The following is a 19,424-nucleotide window of genomic DNA, read 5'->3' on the forward strand; positions in this document are numbered from 1 at the left end:
AACAAATTTGTCTATTATTAAAAATTGTTATAGATTTGTCAGAACTTCATACTTCTTGAGCTCTGATCAAAACAGACTTTTCTTTCAAGTCTCCAATGTCATCTTCATCAAGCTCTCTCTTATTTCCCCAGGTTAGAAATGTATCCCTACTCTGAATTCTCATTTCAAGGTATGTCAACAGCCATATATTAAGTATATATAGCATGTGCTGCTTAATAATCTGCTGAATTCTAGAGGAGATACAAAAACAGACAAGACTGCACTGAGTTTCCAATTTTGTAGAGAGATATAGCTTACCCACAAAAAAACATGAAAAGAAAACCGATAATAACTGCATATATAAATGAAGTACAAATTTCAAGGAGGAAAAGATCATTAATTTCTAACTGGGCAAGATCTCAAAGAAAGCATTATGGAAGGAGTAGCATTTGGATTGTTTCCAAAAAATGAACAAACCTGCAATCAGTAGAATACAGAGCAGCAATTATCAAACTTATTTTTGTCTCAGAATCCTTTACACTCTTAAAAATCAGAATTCCCCAAAAGCTTTTGTTTATGTGGCTTATATCTGCTGATATTTGTCCCACTGGAAATTAAAACATCTTAGCATTACTGCAAAATACTTTAGACCATGGAGACTCTTAGAGGTCTCCAGATCGCAACTTGAGAATCATTGGCTTGGGGGAAGGGATGAATTCCACATGCAGAGATGGCATGAAGAAAGGCAGAGAGGTGACAGAGAAGGAGAATTACAAAAGGCATGGTGAGTGGGACAGCTCTATCACAATAAAGGGCTCTAGCCTAGGAACAGTACGCTCTGATCTCACTTTATACCTTTCATGTATGACTTACATCCAACCATGAGTGAGTTATTTGTGTACTTGATCTTCTCTATTAGAAAAGATTTCTCTTTGAAATCACTGACCACAGCTTATTTATCTTTAATTATTTTTGTTGGGCTGCATCCTTAATTTCCATTGATAAGCTCATTAAGTGTATATTTGAATAATATATGTATTCATATACATATATGTATGTACACACACACACATAAAAGAAATAAAATGAACAACTGACCATAAACACTATCATTCTACTATTTATATACTTAAAATATTCTGAACTTTTAGAAAAAAAATTGCTGTTTGTGACCTCTTGAACCTGTTATCTGTAAATTTTTCTGTTGCCATTACTGTTGTATTTATTTACAAAATTACAGGAGTGTTGTTCTTTTGACTCTGCTTTCATCCCTCTGCATCACTTGCTTTATCTTCCCATATTTCTCTGTTTTCTTTATATCTGCTCAGTAATATTTCACTACATGCTTATAAACTTTCGTCATATTTCCCTTATTACTTACTACTCCCTTGACTGCTGAATTGTTTTTCAGTGATGAATGACTCTGCATGACCTCATTTGAGGTTTTCTTGGCAGCGATTCTAGAGTGGTTTGCCATTTCCTTCTCCAGGTCATTATACAGGTAAGAAAACTGAGGGAAACAGGGCTAAGTGACTTGCCCAGGGCTACACAGCTCATATATGCCTGAGGTCAGATGTGAACTCAGGAAGATGAGTCTTCCTGACTTCAGATCCCAGTCCTCTATCTACTGAACCACATAGCAGCCCTCACTCCCCAGATTACTACTTTTAATGACAATGTGGCCAATAAGAATAGGATTAGCCATTTTTACTTTCTGAATTTCTAAGTTCTTTAGAGTGTGATCAATTTACGAAAATATTTATGAATCCTTAAATAAAAATAAATATTCAACTTTCTTCATTTGTCGACAATTTCTTTCTTTGATTTATCATATTCTGGTATGTGCTGAAATCTGCAATTATTATTGGAGTGTTTTTCTTTGGTCTCTTTTTCCTTTAAAATTTTAGTTTAAATATCATTTATTAAAGTTGATTAATGTGAATTCAATAATAATCCTATATTAGGTAACTAATGCAACATTTAATATATACACATGCTACACATACATATATAATTATTCACATGTAAATCTATTATTATTTAATGCATAAAAAATACCTTTATATCCTTATAAACAAAGAGACAGCCTTCTCGCAAAATAAAGTACCGATCTTGAAATTTATTTCCAGACAATATTTTAGAAGGTTCTTCCTTGAATTTCAAGACTCCTTCTTTTACACTTTCCATTGCACTTTTCTCTGTAAAGGAGACAAAAAAACTTAAGCAAATGTATTCAATATAGAGCATTTTAAACTTGATACCATTTTCTGTAACACAGTACTTTAGAACTCTAACATCATAGAAAGCATATTCATATGATGAATGCCCCTTGATCTGAGGTACTGAAATTAATTTTCAAATGAAAGGCTGATAGATAATGGTGACAGCTAACGCTCAAGTGTAATGTTTTAGCTTTAATTCATAAGGCATTATAAATACACCAATAAAAGGACAAGAATAGAAAAACCAGAGACTACATTATGTAGACATGGCTGATTCAGATGCAGCAACAGGGAACCAGATACTCACTTATAATTAAACATATATATGAAATAAACATTTAGTAAGTGAGGCAATTTCTGATAGCAAGGCTCCTGGGTATTTCAAAAAAAAATTGCTACCTGCTGTTTATCCAACCAAATAGTAGGTATTTTATTTATATTAGGTATATGATAAAGTAGGCATAGACTAACCTGAAAATAGATGTAAAGCTCTTTACCTCATCTAGATGGTATACAACACTGCTAGCCTTTATTAATGCACCTTTCTTTCTCTTTCTTTCTTTTTCTTTCTTTTTTCCTTCTTTCCTTCCTTTCTTCCTTCCTTCCTCTCCTTCCTTCTTTCATTTACGCCAATCCAGTTCTCTACATCATTTCCTTTAACATTAAGCTCCCTATATCAAGCATCTATAACTAATGTACTGATATACTTAGCAACATATATTTTTAGGAATATTAATTCATCGACAATGGAATGGAAAATCCTATATTTAAGATCTGAAACACTTAACTGTGCCAAGTAAAGGATGGGGAAGATATTGCTGGACAATAGTCAATGTGGAAAACACCTGGGCATCTTATTGAACTCTCAAAGTTGAATACAAGTTTACACTAAAATGTGGTAGCCAAAAAGCAAAGGATGAACTGATAGATAGCTCGAGGATGGCTCAGCAAGCTTATACTACATTCATAGTACTTAGGTCTAGGATTTGCACTTTCAATAGTACATTAACCAGCCAAAGTACAACCAGATGGTAACTTGACTGGTCAGAACTTCTCATAAAAGGATCAGCTTCAAGAATGGAGAGGTTTGGTTTGAAGTTGAGACAAAGCAGATTTTAGGCTCTTTTGCTTAAGAGATTTGAGGAAAAGTAGAATTCAGCTTTTTTTAATGAAACTTTCTTAAGGATTAGAGCTGTTTAAAAGTATAATGGGTTGAACTGTTAGATAACAATGAGTTCCCCATATCTAGGGGTCTCCGGTCACAAAGAAAACTTTAAGGTTCCTTGAAACTGAGTTTGTCACAATGAAAACTTTAAGGTTCCTTGAAACTGAGTTTCTATATTTTTATTTATATTAGTATTTCTGTTTTTATTATAATTAACAAGTATGAATACATACTTGTTGAATGTTACTGCCTGAATACTTTTTTTTCCTAAATATGAACCAGCAAATATCTGAAGCAATCTAAAAATATAAGCTCATTACAAGATCTCAGAAGAGCAAAGCATTAATGTAAGGGGATTGGAACACAAAGTTATTCAGTTGACACTAAGAATTTTTAATTCTTTCCTATATCCTCTTCTCTAATTCCTGTTGTGATACCCCAAATAATACCTGGCAGCCTCCCCTTAACCCTCGATGTCTTGGAAATGCATCAAGAAATAATAGACTTAAAACAAGGAAATAAGTTAAAATCATCTTCCCAATGTGGCCACCACATTCACTGGGAGAAATTCTGAATTAGATGTTGGAAAACAATATTCTCTTCTGCACTGGTACTGAAAACAGTCTACTTTTCTAAGAATCACGCTTCCCTCCCACATGGGCTACAACACGAATAACTAAATCCTGATGGACAGATGGTAAGCTCATACAACTTCTTGAAAAACAGAAAAGGGGAGCTTGAGGATTTCCTAGCATTCTTTTAAGACTGTAGGAAAAAAAAAATAAAAAAAGAGAGAACTATGAGAAAACTGAATCTGTAACAGAGTAAAAGAAAAGTTGAAGAACTCTTCACAACTCAAATGTCAGACTGGAGTGGCCACCTGGAAATGAGACTCCTCAAGAGGAACAATTTTGAATCTCTTCACTGATCCTGACATAAAACAAAAATGGTAATTAGCAAACTCTGATAGTTTTCATTAATTAATGATCAGAGATCATCTTAGATATATTAGGAAATGTTTTCATCCAATAACTTTAAAAAATAGCCCCAGAAATGTCTATGAGTCTCTGCCTTTTGGATAGTTGATAGTGTTAAGTAGAAAAATGTTCAAATATTTTAGTTTTAAAACATATATTGGAAAAATATAACTCTTATACTTAATTATTTACATGATGAGAACTTTAAAAAAATAAAATAAAATTAGTGGCCAAGTAACAAACCAGTTGAAAGTAGAACTGGTACAATTAAATGAGGAAAATGGAGCAGAGAATATAATAATCAGAATTATTTATTTAAATAAGCTTTGATCTGTACCATTAGAAGACCAACACAGACACAGACTGGGTATAAGAAGCGCTGGATTTAGAACCCAAAGCCCTGGGCTCAAATCACAGCTCTGACTGTTAAGTAGGGGGCATAGGGAAAATTACTTTATTTCTATGAGGCTATTTCATCATCTATAAAATGGGGACAACATTATTTGTTTTATCTCAAAAGGTCATTTAAATGAGAGAATAAGATGGTTTCTAAATCTTAGAGTTTTCTATAAAATAAGCATTTTTATTAGCTATGTGCATTCACATTGGATTATCTGATTATCTGCCTTGTACCAATTCTAACTGTTTTGCCCATTCCTTATTCTCTGGATTTATTCAATTCAGTAAAATCCTTGAAAATAAGCAGCAGACCATAAAATAATAAAATAAACTAGGATAAAGACAAATTAAATTCATATACTGAGTCTAATAGAAACTATACATTCACTGACTTCCTCGGTTGTTTCTTCTTCTTGGAAAATTGTGCTTCTTAGGGTGGTGGCAACAAATGCCCAATTTAGAAAAGTAAAGCAGAGGTGAGGTGAAACTTAAATTGACTCATCAGCACTTCCTGCAAAGTGCTTTACATTTAAAAGAGGATTAAGCATCAGCCTCACAGCAGAAAGTAACACATTATAAACTGCTGAATTCTGTTTTAAATCATTCCATCAGGGTGTGTTATTTTGTTCTGTTTTTATGGGAGGTTGCCTTATTTTGTGTAGAAAATTAATACCTGTCCCATACCTGAATTATACGAAGCACTGTGCTTCTTTTTACTATCACGCTAAGGGAAGGCTCTAGACATGAGACAAAAATCTAACCATTACATAATTTGTTCCCAGTTTTACAGCAATGAGTGGGGAAAATAAAAAAAGTGAGCCTGAGCCTTTTATCATCAGAGGCCAGGATTCCTCAGGAATAAAGCTGGTCCAAAGGTCTCTTAGCTAAAAGAAGTAGGTACAGTGTCCCATGTCCCTGAACCACCAGCATTAGTTATTAATGTTATAGTAGTAAGCACTAGATTCTGACATAATATGATTCCTCAGGTGACAAAATGTTACAGATATTATCAGTGATGATTTTTCAGTACTCTTTTTTCTTCGTTTTGTGCCTTCAAGAATTTTGTGTAAACTCTTTGCAAGTCATGCCCTTTAGGACACATCTTCTATCAGCAACTAAGTAAAACTATCAAAATCTATTCCTTGCTCACCAGAAACTGAGAATGGTACTTTTTAGTCACTGGTCATGTTCCCTTTATTTAAAAGAAAGGAAAAGATATGGTTTCCTATTTAAAAAACAAAACATAATAACTATGAAGGGATAGCTGCCCTGATGTGGAAAACATAAAGGATTAAGCCATCCCTCATACAAATAAGGAAAAGTGGTAGAAACATCAATGGTATCTGACTATGACAAGTCTTAGTGCATCCAAGGTTCTGGTGGCTGACCCCTCTGGAAACCGAGACCCAGTTGCATTCACGTCTCTCATTCTATAATCTTCCTTCAGGTATCAAAACACTTCGATAAAAGCCTATTTCTTAATGCATTACTGGCCCATCTGGTTCTTTGTGAAGCCTTTTCAATCTCTGAGGAAAATGGGACAGTTCCACAAATAAGTAAAATCTAAACTAAATTTTAACTTGTAATAACATCTGCCAAAAAAAAACCCATCTGGATAATCCTCGTAAGGACAGCATTTGTCTGCCAACATATATTACGTTGTTATTTTTTCTAGGTGAATCATTGGAGTGGGAACAGTTCACAGTACCAACCAGACTGTACTATTCTATAAATGACTATATTATATTGAAAATGCTATCAATCAAACAGAATTGATCTGACACAAAACAAGAAATCTAGATTATTTCCCTGATGGCACATCTATTTTAAGACAAGATCTTAGTTAATTTTAAAAGTTTTCATATATAGTTTACAGAATTTAGGTTTCACTCACATTAATGACTTTTTCAATCTGGATGTAATACATGAAAGAAGCTATTCACAAATGACAAGAGAAACATATCATCTGGAGAAATATGTATTGATTTATTGTATAATGCCTACAGAGTTAATCACACTGCAGTTTAATAAAAAAGATCACAGGTTCATGCACTTAGAGCTAGGAGTGACTTAAGATATCCTCTAGTCCAAACAGCCTCAAAGAGGATAAAAGACTTGCTCTGTGCTGCACAGAGAAAACTCAAAACCAATCCAACCCAAGTCTACTCCTTGAAGACACATCATCGGTACTAGAGAGCATGTTCCATCCAGAGGGATGATATCTGGTGTACAGTCTACTGGTCACACACAGTCATCATGCTAGAGATGGCTAGACCTGTTTCTTTTGCATTAACTATTGAAAACAAGGATATAGAATCCCTGATACTTCTGGTGCCCCTACTTGGGTGCTTGGGCAGTCAAAGACATTAAGTAATAAAAACCATGAAGCAAACATATACATTTTCATAACATGGTACCATAGTCATCCCTATTAATGTAGAGGCCAGAAAGGGAACCAAAAGTATTTACACTCTGAGAACCTAGTGCCACCATCACCTTCTTCACAGTACCATTAATATTATTATAGATATCTCCTGATCTCTCCCACTATCATTCTATAATTCCAAGTAATATTAATTAGACTTGTTAACATAAACAAATCATGATTTCTAATACATCATATTTAGTGGGTTAGGGGAAAATTCTTTGTTTTTTACACATCATCTTATGTTGCTGCCACCATCTAAAAGGATCTCTGTGCTTCTTTCCCGTACATTCAGGCCCTACACAATGTTCTACTCTCCGATCAGAGACCATATCCTTTGAGAAATTTCCTCTGAGTATGTTCGGAGAGAAGGCAGAAGTTTCTTTGCCTTCCCATGAATTTCTATATCACGCTGTCTAGACTATTAATTTGGCATTGATCAATTATTGCCTTGCTTTGTGGCTTGCCTTGTCATCCATGCAGATACTATTCCCCACTTAGAAAAAAAAAGACAATGGCCAAGGCTGGGAAGGGGGTACTTGGCCTAACTGATCTTTACATTCTCTATACTGTCCACAATAATGTTTTACAAAGGCGATATTCAATAAATATCTGTTGGATGATCTTCTCACAGAAGCAAAATTATTTTCTGAATGTCAGAAAAGTAGAAATAAATTCCAAGAAAAGATCTCTCCTCAACCTGCTAGAACTCTTCAAAGTGAGGCCGTCAGAGGGGAATATAAAATGTACAAAATTTTCATTAAGATCAAGGCTGATGGAATCATACTATAATATGCTGATAGCATCTGCTTCTGATTTCCAAAGTTACATTCTGCCAACAGCAATACCATTTTAAAGTACTCTTTTCTTATACAAATTTAATTCAAAAGCATCTGTCATTTGTAGGAAACTAAGATTAGAACCCATAGGGATACACTGAGTTATTGAATATAACTTAAAATTCCTCTAGTTTTTAAAAAGTCTTTGTTGGAGGGGATATAGAAGATACGCAAACACCACTCTGAAAAATTATGAGAAAAGTCAGTAAACTGTTCATACTTCTAACCTAATGATCTTACAAAGAAATATAACCTAAGAAAGTCAAAGAGAAAGAACCCGGTGGTTGGTTGGTTACTGTCCTTTGTTCTCAAAGGCGACCAAAATGACAACACTATGCTAGAGTCAAGTTTCAGTGTGTCCAACTGGAGCTGATCAGACCAATGTGAGCTTGGCATGTTCTACCAGAGTCTGGGCACAAATAATCCATGTGAAGATTGGGGTGGATTCTCTAAATCTGCACATCGTGTGTTTCCTTTGAGTGTCTCAATTCTGCTTTGCTCATAGAACACAGCACCTTCTCTGATGAGGTCATGCCATGCTAAGCAGTCCTGTGCCAGTGTCTCCCATGTCATACAATCAATTCCAAGGTTCTATGTATACACCAAAATGTGGACAATCAAAACAAAGAAGGCACTCATCAATTGGGGAATGGCTAAACAAACTGTGACATGCAAATGTACTGGAATAGTATTGTGTCATAACAAAGAGTCAATATAAGGAATTCAGAGAAACATGGGAAGGCTTAAATGAAATGGTATAACGCAAGCAGAACAATATACACAATGACCAAAATTAATGAATGAAAATACTGCTGAGAGGCAAGTAAACAGATTTATTGCAATGACCAACCTTGGTTCATTCTAGAGAGGAATACTTTCCTTGTTTCTACAGAGAGGGAAATGTTATATATGTTATCAGATTTGTACACTTATTTTTCAAATATTTTTGCTTCAACATTTTCTACGTTGCAAGGGAGCATTCATTGGGACAGTGGAGAGGATATACTGAAAAATTAATGTAATGTAAAAAAAGAAAAAAATCCACAAAACCTGAAAAACAATACTTCCTTTCATATCAATATAATGAGAAATTAACCCTAAAACCATACAGAAATATTTTACAGAATTTTTGTACCTAAAACACATCAATCCAACAACAGGAAACTATTTAACTCGCAGTTCTTCAGGACCTCTAAGTTTACATGGAAATGCAGAAACTTACTTCTGCATTAGGAATAACAATAATGCTGTTAGACCTAATAAGATTAGTTATGGCAAACTCTGAATGAAAATTTAAATGAAGTTGGGTTCTTTAGTTGAGGAGAAATGGGAGGATTATTCTGTTTCTCATCAGATTAATTAACTCCTTATTATCATGAGAGACACCAAAGTTATGAAAGGATATATGAAACAAAATACCCTTTTTGAAAAATGGAATTGATTTTAAGTGAAGCCAACAGATGCACCATCTTCTTCCAGAAAGCGTACGAATGTTACTTCATTAACTTGGAAGACTGAGCAGAAATGCGGAGCTTAGAATTCTAAAATCTCTACTTGTTTGTCGCATTTTCCTCTTAAACTGTGTTTATTTGGAAGCAGATGAACTAATTTAAACACTGAAACAATAGCAGCGTACATATTAGCCAAAATCCTTGAGTGAACAAGATATATTAGCTCGAGATCAAAAGAGTGTGTAGATGGTAAGGTTTATCCTCCCTCTATTGCTAAATCTCCTTAAAGAGAATTAGACAAATGCAAAATATACAGGGTTTTGTTGTTTGCTTATTAAAAGTCATTTAATACATCCAATTATATGTGTATTATATATAGTTCATGTTCTAGGTATTGGAGTGTAGGAATGGTGGGGGAGTTTGCTAGTTTATTTGAACTTTGCAAACAAGCATTAGATTTTTATGGAACTGCTAAGACAAGCTATTTTATTGTTGAAATAAAATTTGGTTACAACCAACTTTTCTTGTTTACTAGCTCTGCCAACTTGTCTTCAAGATAGAATAGAAAAGTGCGTGTATATTTTATATATATGTATATACACATACACATACATATATGTATATATACATATATGAGAGACACACAAAGAGATGTATACATACATATATGTGTATATATATGTATATAGCTAAATATACATGTGTATGTGTGTATATATGTATACACATGTGCATGTGTGTGTGTTTGTGTAACACACACCCACACAAATCCTCAGCATCGTTCTTTTTTCTGTACTGCCGCAGAGCAATAGGTATTTCTGCAATGATACCAGTTTTTCTGGTAATAAATTGACAGAGAAATTACATTTGATTTGCTTTCATTATTTTCCTTTTAGATCTCACTTAAAAGGCATGGGACAGAATGAATACAGCAGAAATTCTAAAGTAGGTGGTCCGAGTGATTGAATCAGTGTGATTGGCATTTGCCAAGACAAAGTAAACTGAATATTTAACTACCCCCGAAAGTACAAAGCACACCCACATAGGAAATAATTACAGAATTCTTGTGGCTATAAGGCATAGTTACAGGGGAAACTCACAGCTTCAGAGATTATTTTTAAAATTTGGTCAAAGACATTTTTGAAAGGCATCATTATTTTAAAAAACTCAGGTGTTACCATCAATGTAAAGGATAAACAATCTGATTGTAAACTTTGGCTAAAGATATCTGTTTGCAATTGTTTTGAAAAATCAATAAAAATACTGGCTTCTTTAAAAATACTTCTTGGTAAATAGTGCTTATATTTTATTTAAAAGACACAATTCCTAATGTAAAAATGCTCACTGTTGTTTGAGTCTCCTACCATTCTTCTTTTTGTGTAAAGGAGCTGCAGATGGGGATGGGGAAGCTCCGGGGATTCAGTAACAAAATACTAACCATCTCCCATGCTCTATAAAACTTGGAAGTGAAGCAATACCACGTACCATTGTAGTGTTTAATTACATCCATGGTCAGGAATCTCTTCACCACTAAGTACGCGGTGCCAGGTTCTGCTAATGAACTCCACTGAAGTACTTGTTCTAGCACATTCTCAGTGTAGTGAAGTGGGCGCTCTGGGAGAAAAATTGCAAAGATAAAACAATGAGTCAGAATGTTATTAATAGCTAGCAGTTATACACACACACACACACACACACACACACATACATATATATATCACGTTAATGCCTGCAAAGTGCTTTACAAATATGCTCTTATTTTTTTCCTCAACATCCTTTATTAGTAGGTGCTATTATCATGCCCATTTTACAGATGAGGAAAGTGAGGTCAACAGAAGTTAAGTGACTTGCCCAGGGTCACAAAGCAAGTAAGTATCTGAGGTTGAATTTGAACTCAGATCTTCCTGACTTCAAGTCCAACACTCTATCCACTGTACTATCTAGCTATCTCTTAAAAAAGTAAATAATCAGTGACAACTAACAATGCAATAGGATAAAAACTAATTGCAAATGCATATATATATATATATATATATATATATATATATATATATATATATACACGTGTGTATCAATGTACTTCCCTTTAATCTTTAAAGGATTTATGAATTTCTGGAAAACTGCATATACCTTACAGTATATATGTGTGTGTGTGTGCATACATACATATATATGCAGTTCATGTTCATATGTATCATATATATTCATGTTCATTGTTCATATATATATGTATATATATACACACACATACAAAATATTTTAAATGTGTAAGGGACCTTTAAATTTAAAAGAATCTTATCATGCCCCATTGGTTGCAATGCCCCAAAATTTTATGCCACATGAATGCAATGGAACATTACTACTCTATAAGCAATAATTGAGATACTTGGGAAAATTTGTATAATCTCATCCACAATGAATTAAGCAGAATGAGAGGGCAGTTTACACAATGATCACACTGATATGAAGAAAAGAACATTGAAACTCATCAGAAATGTAATGAACCTAGTGACAAATTGCAATTTCAAAGGACTGATTAATGATGAATTTGTCTCCCTCCTTTCTGCAGAAAGTTGAAAGACTATATGTGTGAAATGAGGCATAGGTTGATTTTTTTTTCTCCTTGCTTAATTGTGCCTTTTATTACATGAGATGTCTATAGGTATTAGGGATAATTATTGAGAAGTGACAGATAAAAAAGAATTTAAATAAAAGAGCAACAGTGTTCATTTGTACCCTCTTATTTTCTATATAAGTCACTTTTCATACTTTTTTTCTTGTTACACACGTAACCTCAATAATTTTAAAATAACATTTTTTGCACGGTAATGAATAAAACATTTGAACCAACCCTATACTCTTTTAACCTACTATATGAATACTTGGGCCATAAATGTTGACCCATCACTTTTTACTAATAATAATGAAATGTTCAAATTACATACTGTTATTAGTCAATCAATATGAAATTCTAAAATGTGATCATTGTATAAAATGTGATAAAAGAACAATAAAAATAAAAATACAGTCTGAGTGATCAAAAAACCCAATCATCAGAAATGACCAAACAGCATTAATAGTGTTGACATGGTGGCTAAAAGCAAAGAGCTTAATGGAAGCTTGTATTCAGTATTGAACAAAATGTCTTCTTTCCACTTTTGTAAATACTCAAAAAACCAAACAGATTTAGAGAGGGAAGTTGACATTTTTAAGCACATCAGAAGTGTCCACTATGTAAACATAAACGCTGTTAATGGATTATGCTACATTACTTGACCCATGGGTTGTGATGACCAAAGAACTATCACCAAATGGTCAGACCACTTGTGATTAACTTCACAATATTTGGCTAGGCAGGATCTTCAGAAGCTGATTTAGTCTATTACTGGGGCCATGTGCAGAAACCTTCATAGGCTGCTTGAAACTGACAGAGCTTTTGTCATTGCCTTTGAGAACCAAAACTCATCACCTCACAATTTTAAGTATGCAAGAAACTTTAACATACCTCAAAATACTCAATCATCAATATTATTTTCATGTCTCAAAATAAGAACTCATAAAAAATGTAATTTAAAACACTATAATGTATTTTAATTTGCAGAAAGAAGACCCCTCAAGTGGACTTATGATCTCATCAATGTTTATCACAGTGCCTGGCATATAGTAGGTCCTTAATAAATGTTTACTGATTGATTGATCAATGTAGGTATTTCTCAATTAGTAGATATCTTCAATTTATCTTAGCAATGAGAGGAAATTAATGAAAAAATGTGGGACATTGTATTGTTAATGTATTTTGCTTAATGGGAAGATATTTCCCATCCATTAATAGGTCAATGTGACCTGCTTGAGTAACATGGAAGCCTGAATCACATGGGTCTGTGGTGAGAGGAGCTTGCCAAACAGGTGGGGCAGGAAGGGTGGAACAGAGCTGAGAAGAAGTTGGACAAAGTAGTTAGAGCTGAGGGAGAGAGAGGAAGCAGGCAGAGACCTGTGTTTATTTGTGGGAAGGCCCTAGCAGGGGGAAGGGCTGGGGATGGTGGTGCCCCCTGCATTGTTACTGTGTATAGATTTCTTTGTTGCTATGATGGATTTGGCTTTCTGATGTTAGGAATCGGCTTTCTGATGTTTGAATGTCTTGGTTCTGACTTCCATGTGGACAGTCTGTTATATTTTGTGATTCAGAATTATGCTGGCATGTTCACAGTCACCGTGGGTGCTTTGAATATCGCTTTGGCACTACAGATGTCCAACAATTATACCTTGTTGCGATCACATGACCACCTGACCTTTTTGAAATTTTATTTTACCTCTCCTCTATTTTTATTTTATTTCTCTTCTCCTTTATAATTATTTGTTTCTTCCCTCTTGTCACCCGCTCACATCCACTATTTTAAATTTCACTTTTTTGAAGACTTCACTGCTCCACGACCCTCAGATCATAAAACACTGTAAAAATAATGGTATTTTGAAGGAAATAGAAAGGTATAGTGATGATAATAGATGTTTCTTGAGGACCAGTTGGGTGTGGAGATATTCACCATAAACAGTTGACTCCAGCAACACAAGAAAGAAAGAAAGAAAATCAATAATATGAAATCTGGCTTTAAAGCATATATCACTAGTAGCTGGTTGTCACTGCTCATCATCCTTCAATAGCCACATCCTACATTCTTGTTTTTTGTTTTGTTTTGTTTTGGTTTCTTTAACTTTGTTTCTGGATCATTTCAGAATTACAGAAACAACCTAGAACTTGTGCTTTTAACTTAAAATCAAAAGCTGGGATAAATATACATATATAACAATATCCATAATATCTATATCTCTACACATACAACACATATAATAGGTAACAAATATTTATTAAATGCTTGCTATATGTTAAGCAATATATCAATTCTGAGAAGACAGACAAGAAAGGTACAGTAAATGTCCTCAAGGAAAATACAGTCACATAATTGCATGTCATGTATATTAAAAAGTATAATGCAGAGAGAATATTAGAGGTACAAAATCATGGAAAATGCTTTAAGAAGAAACATTTGATGCAGGAAAGACTGCATTATCAAAGAGCCGGCTCAAGACAGATTTCACGAAGAGAGTTTTGCCTAACAAAAAGGAAAGAGACAGATTACACTAGATGATATCTGAAATTTTTCCTAATTTCAAGTTTTTTCCAAGGAAGTACTTTCAACAATGGGGAAATGTCTTTTAATATGAAATAATGCATGTTAGAAAATCAACAGGGTATTGAGAAATCATGTAGATGTATTTTTGATGCTTGATAACCAATATATAATTTAGTAATTTCTATTGTATGTATTAACTTTATAACCTTACAATCACATTTAATAGTCTTAGAGAAATACAGAATTATTCTAACATAAAAATAAATTCTAACACTAAAATAACAGTAAAATCTAAATGTAGATTCTAGATAGAAAAGTCTTCATTTCAGATTGTATGAATACTTTAAGTAATACTAGTCCAGGCCTTTCATAATAACAGAACTCTAAATGATTGATCTACTGAACTACTCCTATGGAGGAAACCAACAAAATGTTTAAATTCTGTATGTCTTTTAAGATATTTCAAACTAGAATATCGGTATTCTTTTAATTTCATCCTTAATTCTGACTTAAGACTAGCGTCCTAAAGTACAAATGCAGAGCCAAATAATTTGAGTTGGAAAATTATAATGACTCTATGATACATTGTAATGTTATATAACTGTATTATGCATCTGGGGCCTCATTTTTCTTATTTGCATATTATAAAATTGTTTGTACCAACTATGTTATGAGGAAAATCCTTTGTAAATTTCAAGGAACTCTAGAAATTGTTTATTACCTTTAAATCCACAAAAGGTAATGATTCCCACTTTCTTTCCTAATTATCTATTTATTTTCTTTTCTACTTCATTTCATCTTTCATATGTTGCTAGAAAAAAAAAAGCTTTCAATACTCTTGAATATCAGATAGAACACGCAGAGAATAAGTCTTAATAACAAGCTAACAATCACAAATGTCTTCATTCCAAAAGTACTTAGACAGTAAAAAATTATCTCCTATTTTTCTTTATGTCCCTCCTGGAGGAGATCAAACATCTAAACCACGCCAAATTTGGAATTCAATTGTCATGAAATTTGTAATTTTTTCCACTGGGTATGGAGTACAGTATTTGCTAAGGATCTCAGGAACAGCTCAGACTGGTGACCTATAAGCTTCTGCGCTGGCTTCTTTCTCTTTCCCAAATAAAATTCCAGAACTCTAAATAAGGAGACGGGGGCTAGGGTAAGAACAAGTAGTTTGCACATTTATTTATTAGATAAATCTTTGAAATCTACTAGGAAATCTTGATTACATAGGTGATGACCCTATCTAGCATTTGATGTAAGAAAGGCAAAAGTAAAGCCAGAGTCAAATCTGACACATATGCTACATTTTGTAAAACTATATTTCTTTGGGTTCAGGAAAAAGGGAGGGAAATAAGTATTTATGATGTGTTAGGCACTATGCTTAGTACTTAGTCCTACTATCTCATTTGAGCCTCACAAGAACTCTAACTGTTACTATATCCTCATTTTACAATTGAAGAAACAGAGGTAGACAGAGGGTGAGTAACGCGCCTAGGTTCATACAAGCTAGCAAGTATCTAAGGTCAGATTTTGAATTCAGATGAGCAAAGCCTCATGTGAGGCTTTGTTTTGCTTTTTTAGTTTTTATTAATGAAATGCTAGTGCTTGAGGAAAAGAAATTAGAAAAGGATTAAGAGCTATTGAAGAATCAGAAAGTAAATTAATAGCTTGGCACAAGAGAAATAAAAACTTGCCCAAAAAATAATCTTCCTGAAAATTAGAATGAATCAAAAAGATGTCAATGACTCCATGAGACAGAGAGATATAATAAAATAAAGTCAAAAAATGAAAAATATACAAGACAATGTTAGGTAGTTCATAGCAAAAACAACTACCTTGGAAGACAGACAGAGGTGAAAAAATTAAGACTTACTGAACTACCTGAACACCATGACCAAAAAGAGCCTAGCTATTGTAATTCTAGACATTTTAAAAGAAAAAGGGGCAAAGTGAAAATACAATCCCTAAAAGGAACCCGAAAATCAAAACTTCTAAGGACATTATAAGCTAAAATCTAGAGTTCTCCCACATCAATGAAAACTACTACATGAGCTAAAAAATTAATTCTTCTGGAGGTGATAAAGAATGGGAATCTGAAGATGTGTATATAAATGAGGGCATGGCCGAATAAGTGTGGTACAGGAATCTGATGGAACACTATTGTGCTATAAGAAAATAAGGGGATGGCTTCAGAAAAACCTGGGAAGACTTAGATCAACTGATGCAGAATAAGAATTCAGAAGAATTATTTATACAATAACATAATATGGTAAAGACAAAACTTTGAAAGAATTAGGAACTTTGATAACTAACTGTAATTCTAGAGGACTAATTTTTTACATATGCACACATATGTCTATGTGCATTTCCATGCACATACATATTTGAATGGGAGGGAGAGAGCCAACATGGAAAAAATAGTTTTTTACCCGTACCTTCCTTGTCTGTCTGTCTGTCTGTCTCTCCATATATACATATATATATATATATATATATATGTATATATATATGTATGTATTTGCAAAATAGTCTTTACTTTTCTTTCCTTCTCAGTGGGAGAGGAGACAGAAGGGAAAGAAAGGAGAATTTTGCTGATTGAAAAAAACAATTCTAAAAAAAGAAACCATGCAAGACTGTAGCTTCTATACAAGTTTTGTAATCATTAAACTCATCAAACTGCTTCAACCAAAAAAAAAAAAAAAGTAGTGGATGGTAGTCTACTAATAATACTCAAGACTTTTTCCATGAAGGGACAGAATGAATATTGCAAAAGATTTACTATCTAAAAAAAATTAAAAAGCAATTACTACTAAGATTTCACACAACACAATGCTAATTCCTTCATTGGAATACCACAAATACCATAGAATTTGCTCACCAAGTTCTTCATTTTCAATAACTTCAAAGGTAGCCCATATATCCCCTTTGGCAGGGATGATATTCTTTATTGCTAATACGTCATTTGTCAGTTCTTCTGCTTCCATTACAGGTGATATCTAGAAGACAAGCAGCATTTTTGTGAGATCACAACAGATGGATTAATACGGCTGTATTAGAACACCAATGACCCATTTTTGGTTTCCCAGTTTTCCTCAGATGGGTTGCTGTTGTCTTTTAATTCAATTTTATTTCTATAAATAAAAATGCTGTTGTTGTTTTTTCTCAAGAAAACAAGCATCACATTTTTTTTTACCATGGAAAAATAAGATATTTTCCAATATGTATAATATGCAGATATATTATGCTTTTAGGTAGAAGAAAAAAAGTATTCTGATCAGTCCACACCAGCATCCAGATGTTCTACAGAAGGGAGAATCTGCCTGAACATGAATGAGCTCACTCTGTCCAAGTGCACGCCAACAGCCCCGAGAAGAAAGGGCTTTTCAATTTGGTGGAAAATAGTCTAGCTTTACAGAGCTTTTTGGTTGTGCCTATCATGGAGCATTTGAGTCCTAGCCGAGCGAGCCAGAACACCCCAAGGTTAAAAAACTCAGCAACATGCCTTTTTATGGGAATGACAGATGGGTGTTTGCCGCTGGATGTGAGGATAAGACTACCAGGAGACAGAAAGGAGTCCCCTGCATCATCCTTGGGGTTTGCTTCTGTAAGTGCCAAAGCCTCAGGCACTCCTACAAATGTGCATTCCTCTCAACTGAGGGTAGTTACCAGCCTCAAACTAAGGCTGACAAACATCAGATGTAATTCAGTTATAATGAGAAATAAATATGAGGTGAAGAAATTTAATTTTTCAGGAGATAAATTTTACTAACTGTAGAATAATGAGCATTTTCTTATTAAACTATGTTGATTTATTGGGGTGAAGGTCTTTTATAGCTTGATCATTTATACTTATACCATGTTCTTGAATATTAACATTCCACATGTGTGTGTGTGACATACAAAAATAATAGGTGTTACTCGTACAATTATGTGTTTTGTCACTGGTGGAATTTAATACAAGTGCATATCATATCCAGTTCAAAGATATTTACTTTCTAGAAATGTGGTTATATTAAGTTTTGGGGAAAAACAAAACTTCAATTAAAGTGAACTATGAGCTTTAAAATCTCAGCACCCAAGAGAATGAGATAGTCTGTGGCACTCAGAAATAGCAAGAGAAAAATCATTTAAATGACTTTACTTGAATAATGACACAGCAGCCACAATATAACTGTTACCTTTTGCAGGAGGGCTAAAAGAGGTGGGAGTGGGGAAACTGGGCTTATAAAAAAAACTGGAGTGATAATAGTTACAAATCAAAAGTTATTCTCCAAGCTTTTAATTCTGATTCTACAGACAATTAAATTGAAAACAGCAAGTAACTCATATATACCCACAAAAGCAATTTCTTTTGCTATAAAATGAGAAGAATAGATTAGATGATCTCTGAGGTTTAATCAAGTTGAAGATTCTATAGAACTATTAACTGAGGATAAGGTTCTTAATCTCTTTTGTGCCACAGACTCCTCTGGCAGTCTGGTGCAGCCTATGGACCCTTTTCTGAGAATAAGGTTTTCAAAGGCATAAAAATACACATAGGAATACCAAAGGGGGAAAAAAGGGAAGTGAAAATAATGATGTAATTTTTTTTCCCTATTCAAATTCAAGAAATGAAATTTATCCACAGAACCCTCAGTGATCTGTGAACCCCAGTTTAAATAACCCCTGCTGATCTAAGAACATCTTTATGTGAAACTGATGATGCTAGTTAATAGGGCATATGTTTTGAGTTACTCTACTAGTAGTAGTAGAAATTCTTTACTGATCTGCATACATTCTTGAATTGAGTACCACTGGGATCCCATAGACCCACTGTCTATGATAAGGGA

At 33.8% G+C, this 19,424-nt stretch overlaps 1 protein-coding gene across 2 annotated transcripts in view; it reads right to left on the bottom strand.

Moving 5' to 3' along the window:
* The window catches only part of ARAP2 (ArfGAP with RhoGAP domain, ankyrin repeat and PH domain 2), a 228,206-nt gene that overhangs the window by 26,302 nt on the left and 182,480 nt on the right, over positions 1-19,424 (bottom strand). For both annotated transcript variants that reach the window (XM_072620438.1, XM_072620439.1), the window contains exons 26-28: positions 17,474-17,591; positions 10,943-11,071; positions 2,038-2,177 (exon numbers count right to left, since the gene is read on the bottom strand). In XM_072620438.1, the coding sequence (XP_072476539.1) occupies positions 2,038-2,177; positions 10,943-11,071; positions 17,474-17,591 (387 nt within the window). The remainder of the gene's footprint in view (positions 1-2,037; positions 2,178-10,942; positions 11,072-17,473; positions 17,592-19,424) is intronic.

The sequence above is a fragment of the Notamacropus eugenii genome, chromosome 6 (genome assembly GCF_028372415.1).
Source record: "Notamacropus eugenii isolate mMacEug1 chromosome 6, mMacEug1.pri_v2, whole genome shotgun sequence".
In the NCBI taxonomy this organism is placed as follows: Eukaryota; Metazoa; Chordata; class Mammalia; order Diprotodontia; family Macropodidae; genus Notamacropus; species Notamacropus eugenii.